Source organism: Hyperoodon ampullatus (genome assembly GCF_949752795.1).
Source record: "Hyperoodon ampullatus genome assembly, chromosome: 6".
Lineage (NCBI taxonomy): Eukaryota > Metazoa > Chordata > Mammalia > Artiodactyla > Ziphiidae > Hyperoodon > Hyperoodon ampullatus.
In genome coordinates this window covers 70509394-70531481 of record NC_136919.1, presented here as the reverse complement: position 1 = coordinate 70531481, position 22088 = coordinate 70509394, and the positions used below count along the sequence as shown (strand labels likewise).

The window sequence follows — 22088 nt, the reverse complement described above, 5'->3', positions numbered from 1 at the left end:
GACTACAATGGGAAGGTGAGTGGCTGGGGTGCTGATCTAATTTAAATAGTGAAGACACTGGCCTTCAATTAAAAACCAGGGCATAATCACAGAGAGTAGAAACTATATTTTTGTCTAAATATCCTCAGAACCTGGTACACTCCTTGGTACTAACCAAGCTTTAACCAAGCAATTATTGAATTGTTCTGAACCAGGACCACAGATGTAGGCTACTCTTCCTCCTCCCCATGATTTAAAAGATCCTCCAGGGGCTTCCCTGGTGGCACAGTGGTTGGGAGTCCGCCTGCCGATGCAGGGGACATGGGTTCGTGCCCCGGTCCGGGAAGATCCCACATGCCACGGAGCGGCTGGACCCGTGAGCCATGGCCGCTGAGCCTGCGCGTCCGGAGCCTGTGCTCCGCAACAGGAGAGGCCACAACAGTGAGAGGCCCGCGTACCGCAAAATAAATAAATAAATAAATAAATAAATAAAATAAAATAAAATAAAAGATCCTCCAGTATCCAGTTATCCCTGTTTGTAATCCACTCCCTCTTCTTACCATGTGGGCACACGGATGAGCATATACACACAAACTGACCAGGCATGTTTTCTTACTACCATTCATGAGGTATCTTATGTGAAACTAGTTTGTAAACTGTAGACATTGAGTAGTCTTATTCAGTTTTCAGGTGGAAAATCTCTCATAGCATTGCCCTGGGCATGTTTTGGAATCTGTATGATAAAACGGACTTTAACAAAGATTTTATTTGCACTGGGAAGTAATCATTAAAATGTTGTCTGTTAAATATAACAGTGTGTGAGATTATTAGGTAGTCTTGTCCTCTGTGAGGAAAATCAGCATTGAGATGTGTGGTACATTTCCAACAATAAAACTAAATTGCTGTATTACTTACTTTCCCCTACCTTATACTAACTTGTTTTTATTTGCTTCCCTCCCCTCTGCTTCCTTTTTCCCTCATCTAGAGTAACCAAGAGCAAGTGTTGCTTCAGGGGGAAGATCGATTGTACTTGAACTGTGGAGAGGCCTCACAAACCCAGAATCCCAGGAGTACTTTGGCACACTCTGATCATAAGCCCAGTCAGGAAAAGAGCCCATTTGCAGATGGCAGTTTAGAGTCTCAGAGTTTAAGCACTTTACTTGATCATCGGCATTGGCATGTAGTACAGGTAAGTCTTCGGATGCTGTTGACTGTGGACTTAGTCCTTGGTAAGATAGCACCCTGAAGCAGATATTTAGGTATTTCATTTGTTGCTTTAGAAAACTGAGAAACCTTGTAAACTTTTTGACTGTCATGTCTCTCTTCTGCTGTTCTGTGCTCTTGTCCTCTTGTCTTCTCCTTTCTTTCCACCTGATGTAGATTGTATTCCCACCTGCTTTAAGTCCATTAGTAAGTGAATAGTTAAAAAAACTAGAAGTTTATGCTTTGTCCTCTTATTGTGCAAGACTGTTTACTTCCAGCCTTTTTTTGGTATAAATTTAGCTCTGGATTTGCATAGGCTAAAGTGTAGTAATTTAATGAAAAGTGACAATATTGATTAGTACCTTGTGCAGCTGACCTTGTAGTCCTAATGGGGACACATTGAGGTTAATTGCCTGACTTTGGACCCAAATTGCAGACTTCTGATTAGTCTAGAACCTTAGTGTTAATAATTTTATTATTACTCTGTCTTGTTCCAGATTATTATTAAATTAGTAGTTTCTTTTAGTAATTTTGATAAATTGACATTTAATATAGAAATTAATTCTGAGTTTTGATACCAAATAAAATTACTTTGGGTAAATCAGTAAATTGAAGTTTCTTGAAAGAAACTTTCACACACATTTCAAAGTCCTGAGTGTTTTCTTCCCACTTCTCATGCCAGAGTGTCTTAGGTACATCAGAGCCTACTCTTGGGTTAGTTTCTTTTAGTCATTTTCTATTTCCACAATTCTTTGTCTTACTTCTACATTCTGTACTTTTACCTTACTAGCTTACTTCAGCTCCCATGTTATTTTCGGTTGACTTTGAGTGGAGATAATGAGAGACATAAGAATGGTCATTGTGTGAAAAATTGAAGGAGGAATATCTCCTACATTGACATGTGGTATACACTAAAAGAAAATGTATTTAACTTACATTAAGAAATTCATAAAATCAAAACAATGTGCATACCATTTTATAATTAGTAACAGTTATTAAATAAAACTGCATCAGCTACTTCCTTGACTAAAATTTTCCACTGCTCCCTTCTCTCCTATAGCCATTTCTCTGCTATTTTCATTTCCCCATACTTTGAACTATTCATTCTACACTGACCGAGCATCAGTGCCATTTCTGCCTAGCCAGGTCTGTGTTGCCAGAGAGCCAAGTAGAGCAGAGGATCAAAGAAGGCAGGTCTGGAACTCAAAAATCCATCAGGCAATAACAAAAATTGAATTTCCTTCCAGCTCAAAAATTCAGTGATTGTGTGATTCGTAGCCATCTATGAAGTATCCCATATTAGAAGCATATAACACTGATTTTACAACTTCAGGCAAAGTAGATACTAGCAAGATTCTTCTGTCATCCTGTTCTTTAGGTATCTAAAATATTTAGAAAGATAAACTTGTTTAGCTTTACGTAATTTTTTCAGTTTCCTTAAAACTAATAAAAATAATGCTAGAGTTGTGCTCCCCCCAAATTAAGTTATAATGGACTCATAGAATTTTTAGAGCTGGAGGGACCTTAGCAATCATGTAGTCCAACTAGGTTTTATACATGAGGAAATTGAGGCTCAGGGAAGTTAGGTGACTTGCCCGAGGTCACACAGCAGAATAGTGGCAGACTCTATCCTTACCATGATATAAATTAAAGTAATAATCAAACCTGTTTTAAAACCTAGGTACTAAATGTTGAAGCATATAATATACTGCTGACCTTGATCTAAAACTTAGAATGTGCCTATTTGACATTCTTCTTACTTGGAGTTGCCCCTTTGTTTGCTGGCACTTGAGCCACAAGAGTCAATGCAGCATTGTGGTGGTGTTCGTTTGGTAGTGTGGTTTACAGTGTCCATATAATGTTAATGCTTTTAACTTCCAGACATTTTAGCCATTAGTAAGTATTCCCTGAAGAAACGTGGGTGCCTGTTTAATTCCGCCTTCAACATATGCTCTTGTCTAGGATAAGTGCCCGCATCCTCCATCACAATGGCTTTGTTTGTGTGGTTTATACTTTGTATGCTTCTTGTACAGCTTAGAGTTCATCACATGAGCTCCAACTAATTCTGCTGCTCTGTCTGTTCCTCATCTAGACTACTGGATTTTTTTTATTTGTTTAAGCCTTCTACCTTATACTCGTTAGTTTCCTGGTCAGAAGATTCTGTGTTAACTATGTTTTCTCCTTTAACAAAAATAACACAAATACATATTTGTGGGAAGCAGAGTAATGTATCAGGCACTATGTTAGGGAGGTCAACAAAGAGGATTGTAAAGGCTATTTCATTTATAAATGATTTGCCCTCATTCCTACAGTGTGTATCAGATGTTCTAGGTATTTGGCACAGATCATATCTCCTAGGATGATGGCCCTCTCAGTCTCACCAGTTACAGAAGAAAGTAGTCTAGGTTAGGAGACATGGTTTTAGCAGAATGACTTTAAGGGAAAAAAGGTAGATCTAGGTTCTCCGAGAGACTGAAAAATCCTAAGATGTTCAGAGTAGAGATTCTGTACCTTGGCACTGAGTGTCCCAGTGGTATGACATGACTTTTGTGCCCTGACTATGCATTCCTAACCTGAGTTTCTTCATTATTCATTAGCCGCCTCTTTTCTTACTTCTGCCATTTCCTGTTCTCAGTATTAGGAGTGGAACTGAAAGTTCAGGTAACATATAGATCTCCTGGGGCAAATACAAGTTTTTGTTCTTATTTCATAGCATCTTCAAGACACAAAACCATATGAGAAATAAAGCTTCATTTTAAGTTTTGAAAGTAAACCATTTGCCATTTGTGGCATCTCATATACTTTTGGAGGGTAAAAGAATTTGTTTTCTCCTAGAGATAGTCATCAGAGAGTGATCATATGATAAGTTAACCTTGGTTCCCATGATTAGAAACTCTTCATGTTGGAGTCCACTTTGGCAGTGAGATCTCACTTCCCACTTTACCTGCCCACACATCTCATAAATACTTATGAAACACTAAGGTTTGGGGAAAGTTGGGGGTGGGGTGTTCAGTGTCATGGATGGCTAGCTCAGTTGTGCTCCAGGAACATCCCTCTTCAAGTGACTATTTTTATTTTCTTCATCCAAAAAAAGAATTTCACTTACAGCCTCCTACAAAACTACTTTCAAATTTTACTTCGCCACCTGATCATTACCTCAGATTATCATTATTCTGAACTAATTCCACCCATCATAGTAAATTTTACTGGTTGGCCTGAATGGTACAGCATATCTGTTAAGATACAAGTTAAGCATTCTTCAAGCGTATCTATCCTGACACAGTTATTCTTAATTCTGTAAGCTAGGCTTCCACAAACCAGCACTGGGGTTAAGAACTTCCTAATGTACTAAAAGCTATTAATTTACTTAGATTTTAGGTTGACTTACTGGTTAATAAGTGAAGTCTAACAAAAATAGTTTTATAAATAAATTTTATCAAGGTTAATATAGATGTTTTCACTTGATTTTTGCTTTGTCTTCACATTACACAAAGAATCTTATTGGATTTGGTTGCATTTACTTGGCTTTTAAATTTGGCTTTCTCTTTTTAAATATGTAATCATTTTTCTTTGAGTAAACGGAAACTAAATTAAATGGAAGGTTCTCTTATTCCAGGAACAGAAGATTTTTCCTTTGTTCTGTTGTTCTGTTAATTTTCACACTGCATTCACCATGTGCTCATGAAATCTATTTACTCAGCAGGCTAATAGAGAGATCACAGTCTCAGTAAAGCTAGACTTAAGCTACATTGATACCTCACAGAGGATTTTTTAAGTTTAAAATTCTCAGAGTGACACAAAGACACTGTGTACAAAGATGTAAGACAGACGACATGGAAAGATAGATTTATTGCTTATGTTGCAGATAAAGAGTTAATATCTGTAATATATTAAAAGTACTTGTAGGTGAATAAGTGGAACACCCCAGTAAAAAGCAGTAGCTTATACACACTCATATATATATGGCTGTTTGTTTAGAGATAGCAATGATATAACAGAAGAATTTCACTTTGTATTTTGTGCACTTTTATACTGTTGAAATTTTATAAGCATGCATTGCTTTTTTATCAGAAAAATGTAAAAATAATAAAAGATTTCTACTAAAAAAACATAAAACTCTTGCTGAGGCTCTGATTTTATTAGATAAGGGTTTTTTGGGATGGTTCATATCAGCGAACCCAAACTGTTCATCTACACAATTCTTGGCTGCCTTAGTAGATGCTTCTCTAAATATCTTTTGTCATTCTGTATTGAGTGTTCAATATTTAATTTAAAACAAACAAAAAGAGTGTAGAGAAAAAAGAGGAAAGCCTGATGTCTAGAAACATATAATGAAATGGTTAAGACAGGAGTTGTGAAATATTGGCTGCTAGTAATACTCATTATTTGGGAGCACTTTTTAAAAAACAATTTATTTTATTTTTGGCTGTGATGGGTCTTCTTTGCTGCGTGCGGGCTTTCTCTAGTTGCGGCAAGCGGGGGCTACTCTTTGTTGCAGTACGCAGGCTTCTCATTGCGGTAGCTTCTCTTGTTGTGGAGCACGGGCTCTAGGCGCGCGGCCTTCAGTAATTGCAGCACGTGGGCTCAGTAGTTGTGGCTCGCAGGCTCTAGAGCACAGGCTCAGTAGTTGTGGCGCACAGGCTTAGTTGCTCCACGGCATGTGGGATCTTCCTGGACCAGGGCTCAAACCTGTGTCCCCTGCATTGGCAGGTGGATTCTTAACCACTGTGCCACCAGGGAAGCTGTATTTGGGAGCACTTTAAACGTTACAAGAAAATTAATCTCATATTATGATGTTAATGCTTTTACGTGCTTTACTTTTAAATATATTTCAGAAGTCTTACCAAACTGATGTGTTATTTTCTATAGATTTCCAGCACCTATCTAGAGAGCAATTGGCCTATACGGGTGAGTTATTTTTTACTTTGTTGGTGTTAACTTTTATTGGATAGCATTTGCTGCAAGAGGTATTCTGGGAATTGAGCCTTTCAGTGGGTGCACTGATAAAAGTAAAATTTCAGTACTTGCTTCCTTTTGTACATTGTTAGTGTAAATCTATAATTTGGTCAAATGTAACATGTATAAATACTAAGATTTTTAAATTTAGCATTTTACATTTAATTCTCTTAGCAAATGTTTATTAATAGTCTGCTTGCCTGACAATCCTCAGCTCTTTATGCCTAATTTAAAAACTCAAGGAAGAGCTCTTAATTTTTTTTTTAATCAGTTTTCAGCTATTGATAAGCTTGGACAGAATATTGCTGTGGTTGGCAAGTTTGGTTTTGCACATTACTCTTTACTCACCAAAAAATGGAAGCTTTTTGGAAACATTACCCAGGTTAGTCTTTTCGAAATTAAAAACCTATTTCTCAAAGTATGAGAGAACTACAGTATGAAATAAGTATAAAGTAAACCACTGTTACTTATTAAAAAGTAAAATCAAATATTAAAAAATGACACTGGATTATATCTAAGGGTCAGTTCTGATAAAGTACTTGATATTTGATAAAAGATTTTGTATTGAGATAGTTGGTTTGTTTTTAATTCTTGTTAAGATCAGACACCATAATCCTGTAACTTGAGGATTTACTCTTACATTCCAGGTAGAGTTCATCAGATATGATCGGAATAAATCTCCACAGAATTTGAGATCATTCCCTGCTTGTCTGTGTGTGACATAAATATTTGGGTAGCATACAAACATGTGCAGTTGGATTTTGCAAGAATCAAATAGGAGGAAAAGAAGGAAGTTAACATTTAATAGGTGCCTACTGTGTACCAGGCACTTCCACATATATTATCTCATTGTTCTTCATAACAACCCAATGAGAGCACTATTGTTACTCACCATTTTATAAAAGAGAAACTAGGATTCAGAATCAAGCAGCTGATAAATGATAAAGCCAGAATTTAAACCAAGGTCTGTTGAATGTGGAATAATGATGCTACATGGTACCCAGTTATTTTGAATGATGTATTTTATGTCTTACAGAAATATTTATTTCTTTCAAAATAGGATGTGAATCATTATTAATAAAGGCCCTAGAGTAAAACTTCATGTTGAGGGGGGCGGGAAGAGAGTAGAGCAGAAATAATTAGAGCTTTCATTGTCTGATTAGGAATATTTTACAAGTCTGTTACTGGCAAAAATAAATGAAAATATGTTTTTTATATTTTCTTTTAAGGAGCAAAATATGATTGTGACAGGTGGCTTAGCCTGGTGGAATGATTTTATTGTGCTTGCATGCTATAACATAAGTGATCATCAAGAGGAGGTATGTTTTTGTTTTCTCAGAAATAACAAGATTTTTACATTTTAAAGATATTAAGCACAGTTTGGTTTTATATAAAAATAACCTATTGAAAATGAACAAAACGTTTTACTTTTTAATCAAGAATTTGGCATTTTTAACAAATGGGATTTTCATTTCAGATTACTTAAAAATTTAAAGGGATAATCAGGACTTCTGTGATAACTTTTTCTAAGGATTTTAGCCATTAAACATTCTCTATAAAGTTTGTAAATAATAAAAAATAGTTAATAAAAGTTGAGAAGTTTATAAAGATGGCTGTCCTTAGAGATTTATTAACTTATTTATTTCTATATTTATTTTTTGAGAAACTACTGATCAGGTCTAAATGTGCAGGTCTAAAAGGAGTATCTCATAATAGTACATCACAGTTTTGATCACTTCATCTTTTAGTTATTTGTAGAATGAGCCTACCCTGTCAAAATATAAACATCCATTTGTTATTAATGCTCAGATTAGTCTTTAACTCCTCTTACTTGAAAAAAGTCGGTAGATAAAAAAACAGCATGTCTAAAGTATTTAGTCATCCATGGTAGGTATCTTGTTTTTACAGTTTTCTTTATTTTCGTTTTCTGTAGCTCAGAGTATACTTGAGAACGTCAAATCTGGACAATGCTTTTGCTCATGTCACCAAAACACAGGCAGAAACATTACTGCTTAGTGTCTTCCGGGACATGGTAATAGTATTTAGAGCAGACTGTTCAATATGCCTTTACAGTATTGAAAGGAAATCTGATGGGTAAGTATATAACATATGACAGGTCACTTTTTGCTCCTATTTATCATGTTACCTCTGTAGTTTTTATTTCGCAAAACAGTTATTCTAATTTTATATTTCGTTTCATTTGTTTTTAGGAGTTAAAAAAGCAAGGAATTTTAATTAGTGATATTCATATAGTAGTTATTTTTTAGCTACCAAAATAAATAAATTAAAGAGCCTGTACCAACTTCTTCAGCTAATCTTACTGGACTCATTTGAAAAAAATCTAGTTCAGGATGGGATAAAGCTTTAAATACTAATTTTTTTTTCACAATCTTGAAAACAAATGGTTACTAACTATCCTGGTGTTCTAGAAACTTGGGGAAATTTGTAGGAGTTTACAGCTTTAAGGCCTTAGGAAGCATGACCTTAGAAGACTCATTAATATTTTCACTGAGCTAGATGGCTGTAGTCTGGGAAAGGAAAAACTGTCAGACCTGTTGGAGCTGTGTGTTGCCTATATTCTTGGCATCTGGCTGGCTTGGTGCATTTAGACCATTCTTCTTGAGTTTTATTTTGTTCTCAAATGGTTTTTGTTTCTTTTTTTAAACAGCTATGAAGTGCATATTTGCTGAAGTAGCTTATAATTGAGGAGTAATATAAAAATAAAAATTAACAAATCTCCTAGCCTCAGAACGCATGTCTTTCTCAACCAGCTATTTCTCAACTGACTAAGCTATTCCTGTAGCTTCTTCCTAGTTTATTTCTTCCTTTCTACATCTTACTCCCTTTTTTTCCCTCCCTTATTTCCAGATGTGTTCTTGGGTGCCACAGCCTTGTTGGTCTGCTGCTTAAAGGATACTTGGGGAGGAGAAAATGATAGGTAGAAGGCATTTGGGCCCATAAACATAAAATCTCATACTATTAGTAGTGGAAAAGGAAAAAACGTCGTTAGCATTGTTGTTGAGGTATATGGGTTTCTTTCTCTTTTTTGCAGTACAAATACTGCTGGTATTCAAGTTCTTCAGGAAGTCTCCATGTCACGCTACATTCCTCACCCTTTCCTGGTAGTATCTGTCACTCTGACATCAGTGAGTACAGAGAATGGAATCACCTTGAAAATGCCACAGCAGGTACCATTCTATTATCAGAGCTCTTTAGAGTTTTCATTTCAGTTTTTTGTGTTTTAATTTGATGTTAGGAACTATTTATTTGTTCAGCAAATACATACTAAATGTCTAGAATTTGCCTTGCATGAAGATGCTGGGTTACAGTGGCAAACTAAACAAACATGGTTTCTGCTCATACTATAAGGAAATAATTACATACATAATTAATTACAATTGTGATGTGTGTACCAAAAAGTAATATAGCTTACTGTGTATAACAAAAACCTGGAGTAATCTAAGCAATCACAGAAGATTTCTATATCATTTAAATTGAAACCTGAAGAACAAGTGGCGGTTATCTAAGTAAAGAAGGGGAATTTCAGGCAGAGGAAACGGTATTCAGAGGCCCACAGATAAGAGAGAACATGATGCATTCAGGGAATTGGAAGAAATTTCAGAGTGACTGGAACATAGAGTATGAGAGGATAAGAGTCTTACTGGTAATACGGACTTTGGAGTTTGTCTTAAAGTCTAAAGCGTTTTAAGCTGGATGTTATTAGATCTAAGCTTTATAATGTTAGAGAAAACATTACAAAGGAGGAAAATGAAACAGAGTGGGACAGAACTGGATGTAGGGAGAGCAGCTGAAAGGCCATTGTAATGATCTAGGTGAATGGTGTCTGTGGCCCGAACTTGGGTAGGGAAAAGAAGATGGAAAGAAATGGAAGGAATATGACATATAGAGGACTCCATGATTAGTTAATTATGAGCAAAGAGATAATCCCATAGCTTCTGGTTAAAGTAGCTGTGTAGGTAGCAGTGTCACCAGGACCCAGGTATTATAACTTTCTATTCCAAGCCTCCTTCCATTATACCACTCGTCTCCAAACTTCATGTCAATGTGGAACCCATTTTCAAAGGAAAGTTCTGTGTGGATTTATTTGTCATCCCTGTCTGCCCAGTCTGTCTTTTACTTCCTATTAAGGCACTTCCACTGAGTGCCTTTAAAATACAGGTCCCATTTTTCTCTGCAAACTCTATTTCATGTAACAAGATAGTCCTGGTTGATAAGGGGAAGCTTTCTTTTACAGAAGAACCCTTGCTAAAAGATATGGAAGGAATGTAAGAATTTAAGAATCACCATTTTGCAGCCCGTGAAGAAATGAGTGGTTCAGGCAGTGATCATTGGATGAAACCAATGAAAGGTTGATGGGAACTTTACAATGAAGGTATCAAGTTGTCATGCCCAAGCCTTATTAATCAATTTTAGCATCACTAAAAGTGGGAGAACCAGATGTGGCATGCTTCCTGGGGTGAAGCAACCTGAAGTTCACGTGAAGAATTACTAGCAAAAACATTGAGCCTGATCTGAATCAAGCTTCTAGAGTCATCTTCTATTCACAGAAAATACAGGGAAAGAGGTTTAGTTTAATAATATTCTATAGGAAAGCTGCAGGTCAATAATGTGGGGGAAAAAAGAAAAGATTCTTCTAAATAAGACTTTCGAGCTATAACAACAAAATACATGCGTAAGTTCATTTGTATCTTGATTCAAATAGGCTGTATATAAAAAGACACTGTTAAAACAATTTGCAATATTTAAATGTGAACTAAGGAATAGTTGTAAGATTTATTACATTTAGATGTGATATTGGTGTTGTGATTATATAAGCAAATATCCATATATTTTAGAGATGCCTATTAAACGTATAGGGGTAAAATGGCATGGTATCTTCTTTCAAAATGCTTTGGCAAAATAAGTAAAAAGAAAAGAGGGATAGGTGGAGCAAACCTTGATAGTTGTGAACTGGATGATGGGAATAAGGGGGGTGCTGTTTGTTGTACATTTTACATACTTTTGATCATGTTTGAAGTTGTCATATTAGAAAAAAAAGGAGGACTCCTTGTATATCCTAGATACTACTATTAGGCAATCAGTGGCATCAGTAATACTGGGTGCCCCATTTTAAGAGGGCCCTTTACAAAGAGGAGCTACTTAACTTGGTAAAGAGCAGATCAAGAAGTAAGTTGAAATATAATAGGGAATAGACTGATTACATCTTGCACAGAGGGAAGACCAAGATTTAAAGTAAAGCAAGTCTTGATTTAACAACAAAAACTAGCAGTAAGAACTGTTCAACAGTAAGGTGGCCTTCACTCAGGAGAGAGGTGAGCACCTTGTCTCGGAACCTCCCAATGAGAATTATCTACCAGGGATTTTTTGGGGTAAGAGATGGTATGTTGGGTTCCTTCAAATTTAGGATTTTGAGGATACATGTAGTCCCTGCTTGTATGTTACAGTCAGTTTCTGAAAAGTTCATTAAAGTTGCCTGAGAGGGCTGTAGTGGTCACCTGTTCTTACATATTGTAATATTTCAGTAGGAAAATGTTGACTGCATGTAGAGCTGAAGGAAAAAAAATTTTGCTTTTTTAAAAAATGAAGTATAAAATGTAGTGGTGAATTTACCATCTTAAAACTTAAAAGTGGTCATTATGAACATTAATCGGATTTTAGTGAACTTCAGTAAATGTTCTTTAGGTCTTTTGAAGTGTTTGAGGAGTTTGTCCCTGTGCCAGTCCCCAAGCATTCATACTGTTTGATTCTTGGCATTGCATATTCATTTTCCTTTTTCCTCTACTCTCTAGCGCTTATAATTCCCACATAGCTTTTAAATTCCATTTTTCCTTCTCTTACCTCCAAGTTACTTGCTTTTTCTCGTGTGTTAGGGACAGACGTTCAATTTTTAGTTTTCATGTCATTATGTGCTAAGTGGGGAAATGAAGATTTCTTTCCAAATAAAATTCTTGAGTTTTGTGACAGTTGCTTGGAGAATTTGTAGGGTTTATTTTTTTAATTCCTACTTTGTAAATTAACAGCAGTTCATATCATGCTTACTACCTACCTGGATCTGATCTAAAGCAAAAGAGAATAACAAAGTCTGTGAGTATTCTGTACCCTTTTGCCATTTCTTTATACACAATCCCTTGTGTCTTAGAGCAGTGCAAAAGAGCATTTCATATATCTGAGTATTTTTTGCAAGTAGGATACGTAGGGTGATGGTTGTTTACCAAACCCTAAATGATATCGGCAGCTTAAATTCATCCAGCCAGCAAGAGTCAAAGCTGGGACAGAATCCATGTCTTCTGAATAATCACTCTTTCCTTCTTAAAACTCTTTCCTTCTTTGGTTTGTGACATCATGCTCGATTTCTCTTCTTACCTTCAAAAGCTTAGACAGTGGCCCTCTGCTCTTTTGCCTCCCATATACTTTGCCTCAGAAAACTCATCTGTTTCCTTCAGTTTACCAGCTTTACCTTTATGGTTATGATTCTGGTATTCATCTCCAGTTTAGTCATCTCTCACAACGTTTTTACTTGAAAGTCTTGAGATTCTTTCTAATTTAAAATGGGCAATAGAAGGAAACTCTTCGGTTTCCCTTCTCTAAAGTATTTTCTCCTCCTAACTTCTGTCAGTGACAACTGCAACTTCTCTAGCACCTCACCTAGATTCAGTTCCCTGAAATCATCTTTGATTCAGCTTTCTTTTTCTACCCTTCCTGTCTAGAATATAAGTAAGTTTTTGTTTTAATCAAAATGCTTTTTCCTCTTTACAAGTGAAAATGACTTGATGTCTGAGATTCATTTTAAAACAGTGCTCCTGAAAATTAAAGCTGGGTGATAGGGTTCAATGAAAATCATTATACTAGGTTCTCTACTTTGGGGTTTGATTGAAATTTTCCTTAATAAAAAGGCAGACTATTTCCTTCATTCTTGAAGTCACCACCCATGATATCTTCCTCTCCTCAGTAATCCATCCTGAATAACTCAGAATTTTTAATAACTCCCTTATTCAAGGACCATACATAGTGGCTTATTTCCTGCTATATTTTTACCTGACTTTCCAAGCCCTCTTTGAAGGTCTGTTACCATCAGCATTCTTTCTCATAATATCCCTAATTTAGCCAGATTGTTCTCACTTTCCCAGTAGAACTATTTTATCCTACCTCCGTGTCATTTATATTGCATTCTTCAACTAAAGTATGAACGCTTTTTCTCCCACCCATGTATGTTAACCTCACCCTTCAAGTCCCACCTCATCCTTTAAGCCCTGTCCAGCTGTGCCTGCCAGGTCACTGAAGCGATGTCTCATGTTTATGAACTTCTGAAGGTCTCTTAGTTTTTCCAGGATAATTCAGCTCTCCCCTCAATTTTATGCTCACTTGCATTGTTCATTAATTACGTTGTGTTAAGCTTGTTCTACCCTAGCCAGACAGCTCCTTGTACTTCCACAGAGCCTAGCAGAATGACTGTACATAGTACACACTCAATATTGTTGTTTGCTTAAACTGTAAACCTTATGCATTGGCAGGGGAAGTGCTGAAAACATACCTGTTAATTTTTATGAATACAATTTATTTTTCTTTCAGGCTCGTGATGCAGAGAGCATTATGCTAAATCTTGCAGGACAGCTCATCATGATGCAGAGGGACAGATCAGGCCCTCAGATCCGGGAGAAGGACAGTAACCCTAACCAAAGGAAACTTGTGAGTAAAGTGCAAGTCATTTAAAACGCTAAGAATGTATGGGAGGAGGATGAAGGAATAAAAGAATTTAAGAGGAGAGTATTATCTTGTGATTTGGAAAGTGAGTAAGTACATAAAATAAGTCTTAAGCCTCTGGGTACAAGACTGTTTGTGAAGGGTGGAAGAAGAGGTCCTAAAATGATAATAAAATTCTCTGTATGCCGGATGTTACTGCTTAGGCATTATTATTGACAAATTCTAATGGAAAAACAGGATAAATTGGTGAAGTTCCTTGGGGTGGGGTGGGGTGTTCTTTTGGGGTTTTTTTAGATTTAAATACACATACTTTGAAAGTCAGGGTACTATTACTAACTCTGACTCTAAATAAATTCCCCTAATTTTCCCCAAAATTTATACTATCATTTTGAAAGACTTGGGAAACTAGTACCTAGGAAAACTTAGGAATCTACAAATTTAATAGGGAAAAAACTGATTTCTGTCTCTCCTTCTCCAGCTGCCATTCTGTCCTCCTGTTGTACTAGCCCAGTCTGTTGAAAATGTCTGGACCACGTGTCGAGCAAATAAACAAAAGCGTCACCTTTTGGAGGCCCTCTGGCTGAGCTGTGGAGGTTCAGGGATGAAAGTTTGGCTCCCTCTCTTCCCTAGGGATCACCGTAAGCCCCATTCCTTCTTGTCCCAGCGGATTATGCTGCCTTTCCACATAAATATCTACCCCCTGGCTGTTCTGTTTGAAGATGCATTAGTCCTTGGTGCTGTCAATGACACTGTACTCTATGATTCTTTGTATACTCGGAACAGTGCTAGGGAACAGCTGGAGGTGCTCTTCCCTTTCTGTGTTGTGGAGAGAACCTCTCAGATCTACCTCCACCACATTCTACGTCAGCTGCTGGTGAGGAACCTTGGGGAACAAGCCTTGCTCTTAGCCCAGTCCTGTGCCGCGTTACCTTACTTTCCTCACGTGCTGGAGCTCATGCTCCATGAAGTGCTGGAAGAAGAAGCTACCTCACGGGAGCCCATTCCCGACCCTCTGCTTCCCACTGTGGCAAAATTTATCACCGAGTTCCCACTCTTCCTGCAGACAGTTGTTCATTGTGCCAGGAAGACTGAATATGCCCTGTGGAATTACCTTTTTGCAGCCGTTGGAAACCCCAAGGACTTGTTTGAGGAATGTTTGATGGCTCAGGATTTGGATACTGCTGCCTCGTACCTTATTATTTTACAGGTAACAATTCTCTTCTTACAAAGGTATAAGAATTATTGAGCGTAAACCTAGAGGAAAAGGAAGGCAAATGTCCTGTGTTGGCACTGTGATTGTGTTTAAAGAACTATTACAGTCATGTTTTCTGTTCAGTTTTTTTTTTTTTTAACATCTTTATTGGAGTATAACTGCTTTATAATGGTGTGTTAGTTTCTGCTTTATAACAAAGTGAATCAGTTATACATATAACTGATTATACATATACATATAACATATGTTCCCATATCTCTTCCCTCTTGCGTCTCCCTCCCTCCCACCCTCCCTAACCCACCCCTCTAGGTGGTCACAAAGCATCAAGCTGATCTCCCGGTGCCATGTGGCTGTTCCCACTAGCTATCTACTTTACGTTTGGTAGTGTATATATGTCCATGCCACTCTCTCACTTTGTCACAGCTTACCCTTCCCCCTCCCCATATCCTCAAGTCCATTCTCTAGTAGGTCTGTGTCTTTATTCCCATCTTACCCCTAGGTTCTTCATGACCTTTTTTTTTTTTTTCCTTAGATTCCATATATACGTGTTAGCGTACGGTATTTGTTTTTCTCTTTCTGACTTCACTCTGTATGACAGTCTCTAGGCCCATCCACCTCACTACAAATAACTCAATTTCGCTTCTTTTTATGACTGAGTAATATTCCATTGTATGTATGTGCCACGTCTTCTTTATCCATTCATCCGATGATGGACACTTAGGTTGCTTCCACCTCCTGGCTATTGTAAATAGGGCTGCAATGAACATTTTGCTACATGGCTCTTTTTGAATTATGGTTTTCTCAGGGTATATGCCCAGTAGTGGGATTGCTGGGTCATATGGTAGTTCTATTTGTAGTTTTTTAAGGAACCTCCACACTGTTTTCCATAATGGCTGTATCAATCTTGCACCAGCAGTGCAAGAGTGTTCCCTTTTCTCCACACCCTCTTGTGGTATTTCATATGGTATTTCTCCTTCAATTTGTTAATATGGTGTATCACAATGATTGATTTATGTATATTGAAGAATCCTTGCATTCCTGGGATAAACCCCACTTGATCATGGTGTATAATCCTTTTATGTGCTGTTGCATTCTGTTTGCTAGTATTTTGTTGAGGATTTTTGCATCTATGTTCGTCAGTGATATTGGCCTGTAGTTTTCTTTCTTTGCGACATCTTTGTCTGGTTTTGGTATCAGGGTGATGGTGGCCTTGTAAAATGAGTTTGGGAGTGTTCCTCCCTCTGCTATATTTTGGAAGAGTTTGAGAAGGATAGGTGTTAGCTCTTCTCTAAATGTTTGATAGAATTCGCCTTTGAAGCCATCTGGTCCTGGGCTTTTTGTTTGTTGGAAGATTTTTAATCACAGTTTCAATTTCAGTGCTTGTGATTGGTCTGTTCATATTTTCTATTTCTTCCTGGTTCAGTCTTGGCAGGTTGTGCATTTCTAAGAATTTGTCCATTTCTTCCAGGTTGTCCATTTTATCGGCATGGAGTTGCTTGTAGTAATCTCTCATGATCCTTTGTATTTCTGCAGTGTCAGTTGTTACTTCTCCTTTTTCATTTCTAATTCTATTGATTTGAGTCTTCTCCCTTTTTTTCTTGATGAGTCTGGCTAATGGATTATCAATTTTGTTTATCTTCTCAAAGAACCAGCTTTTAGTTTTATTGATCTTTGCTATCGTTTCCTTCATTTCTTTTTCATTTATTTGTGATCTGATCTTTATGATTTCTTTCCTTCTACTAACTTTGGGGTTTTTTTGTTCTTCTTTCTCTAATTGCTTTAGGTGCAAGGTTAGGTTGTTTATTTGAGATGTTTCCTGTTTCTTTTTTTTTTTTTTTTTGCGGTACGCGGGCCTCTCACTGTTGTGGCCTCTCCTGTTGCGGAGCACAGGCTCCAGACGCGCAGGCTCAGCGGCCATGGCTCATGGGCCCAGCCGCTCCACGGCATGTGGGGTCTTTCCGGACCGGGGCACAAACCCACGTCCCCTGCATCGGCAGGCAGACTCTCAACCACTGCGCCACCAGGGAAGCCCTCCTTCATCGCTTTAAATATGTCCTGCCAGTCCCTTCTGGCTTGCAGAGTTTCTGCTGAAAGATCAGCTGTTAACCTTATGGAGATTCCCTTGTGTGTTATTTATTGTTTTTCCCTTGCTGCTTTTAATATGTTTTCTTTGTATTTAATTTTTGACAGTTTGATTAATATGTGTCTTAGCATGTTTCTCCTTGGATTTATCCTGTATGGGACTCTCTGCACTTCCTGGACTTGATTAACTATTTCCTTTCCCATATTAGGGAAGTTTTCAACTGTAATTTCTTCAAATATTTTCTCAGTCCCTTTCTTTTTCTCTTCTTCTTCTGGGACCCCTATAATTCGAATGTTGGTGCATTTAATATTGTCCCAGAGGTCTCTGAGACTGTCCTCAGTTCTTTTCATTCTTTTTTCTTTATTCTGCTCTGCAGTAGTTATTTCCACTGTTTTATCTTCCAGGTCACTGATCCGTTCTTCTGCCTCAGTTATTCTGCTATTGATCCCTTCTAGAGTATTTTTAATTTCATTTATTGTGTTGTTCATCATTGCTTGTTTCCTCTTTCATTCTTCTAGGTCCTTGTTAAATGTTTCTTGCATTTTCTCTATTCTATTTCCAAGATTTTGGATCATCTTTACTATCATTATTCTGAATTCTTTTTCAGGTAGACTGCCTATTTCCTCTTCATTTGTTAGGTCTGGTGGGTTTTTATCTTGCTTCTTCATCTGCTGTGTGTTTTTCTGTTTTCTCATTTTGCTTATCTTACTGTGTTTGGGGTCTCCTTTTTGCAGCCTGCAGGTTCATAGTTCCCGTTGTTTTTGGTGTCTGTCCCCAGTGGCTAAAGTTGGTTCAGTGGGTTGTGTAGGTTTCTTGGTGGAGGGGACTAGTGCCTGTGTTCTGGTGGATGAGGCTGGATCTTGTCTTTCTGGTGGGCAGGTCCACATCTGGTGGTGTGTTTTGGGGTGTCTGTGGCCTTATTATGAGTTTAGGCAGCCTCTCTGCTAATGGGTGGGTTTGTGTTCCTGTCTTGCTAGTTGTTTGGCATAGGGTGTCCAGCACTGTAGCTTGCTGGTCGTTGAGTGAAGCTGGGTGTTGGTGTTGAGATGGAGATCTCTGGGAGATTTTCGCCGTTAGGTATTACATGGAGCTGGGAGGTCTCTTGTGGACCAGTGTCCTGAAGTTGGCTCTCCCACCTCAGAGGCACAGCACTGACTCCTGGCTGCAGCACCAGGAGCCTTTCATCCACACGGCTCAGAATACAAGGGAGAGAAGAAGAAGAAAGAGAGAGAGAGAGGGAGGGAAAGAAAGAAAAGAAAAGAAAGAAAGAAAGAGAAAGAAAGAAAGAAGAAAGGGAAAGAAAGAAAGCGGATAAAATAAAGTAAAGTAAGATAAAATAAGTTATTAAAATAAAATTATTAAGAAAAAAAATTTTAAGTAAAAAACAACAAAAAAAACGGGCAGACAGAACCCTAGGACAAATGGTGAAAGCAAAGCTATACAGACAAAATCTCACACAAAAGCATACACATACACACTCACAAAAAGAGGAAAAGGGGAAAAAATAATATATCTTGCTCTCAAAGTCCACCTCCTCAATTTGGGATGATTCATTGTCTATTCAGGTATTCCACAGATGCAGGGTACATCAAGTGGATTGTGGAGATTTAATCCGCTGCTCCTGAGGCTGCTGGGAGAGATTTCCCTTTCTCTTCGTTGCTCGCACAGCTCCCGGGGCTCAGCTTTGGATTTGGACCCGCCTTTGCGTGTCTGTCGCTGGAGTGCATCTGTTCTTCATTCAGACAGGACAGGGTTAAAGGAGCAGCTGCTTCGGGGACTCTGGCTCACTCAGGCTGGGGAGAGGTAGGGGTACGGATGCGGGTGGAGCCTGCGGCGGCAGAGGCTGGCGTGACGTTGCACCAGCCTGAGGCGCGCTGTGCGTTCTCCCGGGAAATTGTCCCTGGATCACGGGACCCTGGCAGTGGCGGGCTGCATAGGCTCCCGGGAAGGGAGGTGTGGAGAGTGACCTGTGCTCGCGCACAGGATTCTTGGTGGCGGCAGCAGTGGCCTTACCGTCTCATGCCCGTCTCTGGGCTCCGCACTTTTAGCCACGGCTCGCGCCTGTCTCTGGAGCTCCTTTAAGCAGCGCTCTTAATCCTCTCTCCTTACGCACCAGGAAACAAAAAGGGAAGAAAACGTCTCTTGCCTCTTCGGCAGCTCCAGACTTTTTCCCAGACTCCCTCCCGGCTAGCCGTGGCACACTAACCCCCTGCAGGCTGTGTTCACGCCGCCAGCCCCAGTCCTCTCCCTGCGCTCTGACCGAAGCCCGAGCCTCAGCTCCCAGGCCCACCCGTCCCGGCGGGTGAGCAGACAATCCTCTCGGGCTGGTGAGTGCTGGTAGGCACCGATCCTCTGCACAGTAATCTCTCAGCTTTGCCCTCCGCCCCCCTGTCGCTGTGCTCTCCTCCGTGGCTCCGAAGCTCCCCCCACTGCGCCACCCGCAGTCTCCGCCCGCGAAGGGGCTTCTAGTGTGTGGAAACCTTTCTTCCTTCACGGCTCCCTCCCACTGGTGCAGGTCCTGTCCCTATTCTTTTGTCTCTGTTTATTCTTTTTTCTTTTGTCCTACCCAGCCATGTGGGGAGTTTCTTGCCTTTTGGGGGGTCTGAGGTCTTCTGTCAGCGTTCAGTAGGAGTTGTTCCACGTGTAGATGAATTTCTGATGTATCTGTGGGGAGGAAGGTGATCTCCGCGTCTTACTCTTTGCCATCTTACCCCTCTCCTCCTCTGTTCAGAGTTTATCTTTCCTTTGAAGAACTCAATCTTACCATATGATGGCAGAAAACTTCTTTACAATCATAAAGTAACATTGCAGGGTTGTGTTTTTTTAATCCTGTTTGTCCATAAATAGGCCTAAAACAAATTAATGAGTTTACAGTATTATTTTGAATAATACTGAATAAGTGTATGTATACATATATGTATATACATATAATATAGTACATATATGCACATATTACATAAGATTATTGAAATATTATACAAGAAACATAATAATAAAGAATTACTTTGAATATCAGTGGGTTTGTCTGAGCCCTCCACAATAATCTCTCTCCTTACAGTGTGGAATTGCTGAGTGGACTCTGATTAGAACGTGGGTTACAACAGAGTACCTTACGTTAGGCTCCCCATAGCAAGCAGGGAAGACCCAAACCTGCCGCAGTAATTACACAGTTTTTCTCAAAATAATGGGTTCTTTGAGACTCCTGAAAATTTGTTTCATTATATATTTGACAAAAGGGCTTGATAGTTTGCTTTCCTATTAGTCTGATGTGAATATGATAGGTTACATTTAAAAGTTCTTTAAAATTACTGCAGGGTTGTTTTCATTGATTAAAGAAGCTAACCATAAACCTGGTTTGAAATTCTGCCTGAAGCAGTTTTCCTGTCAGTTTATTTGCTTCATGGCAACTGATTGAAACCAGAGGGGATATTCAGGCAGAAGCTGGGTGGCCCTGAGATTCTGTGATTCCTTGGGTATTCTTAAAAGGCCACACAGTCATAAAAACAAACAATAAATGCAGCTGTTTTTTGTTTTAGGTCACTCCTTAGACTTTCAGTGATCTCCCAAGCAATGGAATTAGAAACTTGATCAGAATTCCTAAGTTGCTGTGGATTGACAGATAATAATTACAGTTGAACTTGCCTGTTAGGCACCTTTCCATGAAGGCCAAGGCAAGCAGCAAGTTTAAATTTGTGAAAAAATTACAGAGAATGCTCATTGTGTAGCAGGACTACATACTATTGCCCAAAGCAAAGATTTTTTTTTTAGTCACATTCCCAGAAAACTCTGTCGCAGGAAATATACCTGAGCTTTTTTGGAGTCAGGGAGACTAATTTATATTCTTTTCTGTTGATCTTCAACAGTTATTTAACTCAGTTTTCTCATCTGTAAAATGGGAATGATATACATATTTTGAGAGTCACTAGAAGAAATGAAAGAATATGTAAGGTTTATGTAAGATATCTGGCAATAATGGGAGTTCAAGAAATCATAAATTATATTACACCAGCAGAGTATTTGCCTCACTTTTCCTTGTATGGTACTTTTTAATGCTTCTTTTAATTTTACTGTTAAACTATCCCCATTGTTGTAGCTGCATTACTTCTCTGGGTTTAGGGAACCGTGGAGATAGAGAATTGCTTATATCTTCCCAAGTCATTTGTAGTATAAAAGGAATTCTTGTCTTCCTTGGTTGTTTTTCTAGAACATGGAAGTACCAGCAGTAAGTAGGCAACATGCCACCCTTCTGTTCAACACAGCCCTGGAACAAAGCAAATGGGACCTGTGTCGACACATGATTCGATTTCTTAAAGCCATTGGCTCTGGAGAATCTGAGACGCCTCCATCCACACCTACAGCTCAGGTTAGTTGCAGAATTGCACAGCTTCTCTAGGCCATTACACCCACGTGGCATCTTCCTCTAACTGTACGGTGTGTAATCATAGGAACCCAGTTCAAGTGGTGGATTTGAGTTCTTCAGGAATCGAAGCATCAGTTTATCCCAGTCAGCTGAAAATGTTCCTGCTAGTAAATTCAGCTTACAGAAGACACTAAGTATGCCGTCTGGCCCTTCTGGAAAAAGGTAAAAGAATGAAGAGCCGTTACTGGTTTTAGGGCATTCTGCGACACATTGCATTTCAGGGTATTTGTAAAATTGCATCTTGGGAAAACAACCATTTGATCCAATTGCAATTCCTTTTTACATTCCCAAAAGGCTTCCCTTTTTTCTTTCTCTAAAGTTCACTTCTTTATTCTTTGTACAGTTTCTGCCCTTTGTACTGGAGTAGAACTTGGTGTGCCCATGCTGAATGCCACTAACTTTAAATTACCTCTGAGAATAGAGGACCAGAATAAAAAGGAAGATAGATAAATCTGCAGATAATTCAAAAGCCTTCTTACAGTCAGCAGTTTTACCCTTCTTTCCAACTTATA

General features: G+C 38.6%; 2 protein-coding genes across 3 annotated transcripts in view; one reads left to right on the top strand and one right to left on the bottom strand.

The window, feature by feature from the left end:
- Nucleotides 1–22088, top strand: part of RIC1 (RIC1 homolog, RAB6A GEF complex partner 1) — a gene marked incomplete at its 5' end in the record, with an annotated part of 144488 nt that overhangs the window by 115472 nt on the left and 6928 nt on the right. The window contains 10 exons of one of the 2 annotated variants that reach the window (XM_079706867.1): nt 965–1168; nt 6052–6090; nt 6410–6520; nt 7368–7457; nt 8072–8232; nt 9191–9326; nt 13729–13845; nt 14339–15067; nt 21361–21519; nt 21602–21738. In XM_079706867.1, coding sequence (XP_079562993.1) covers nt 965–1168; nt 6052–6090; nt 6410–6520; nt 7368–7457; nt 8072–8232; nt 9191–9326; nt 13729–13845; nt 14339–15067; nt 21361–21519; nt 21602–21738 — 1883 coding nt within the window. The remainder of the gene's footprint in view (nt 1–964; nt 1169–6051; nt 6091–6409; nt 6521–7367; nt 7458–8071; nt 8233–9190; nt 9327–13728; nt 13846–14338; nt 15068–21360; nt 21520–21601; nt 21739–22088) is intronic. The other variant, XM_079706868.1, reaches the window with a different exon arrangement.
- Nucleotides 21690–22088, bottom strand: part of ERMP1 (endoplasmic reticulum metallopeptidase 1) — a gene marked incomplete at both ends in the record, with an annotated part of 65177 nt that continues 64778 nt past the window's right edge. Inside the window, one exon of the mRNA XM_079706869.1 lies at nt 21690–21728. Within this exon, the coding sequence (XP_079562995.1) occupies nt 21690–21728 (39 nt within the window). The remainder of the gene's footprint in view (nt 21729–22088) is intronic.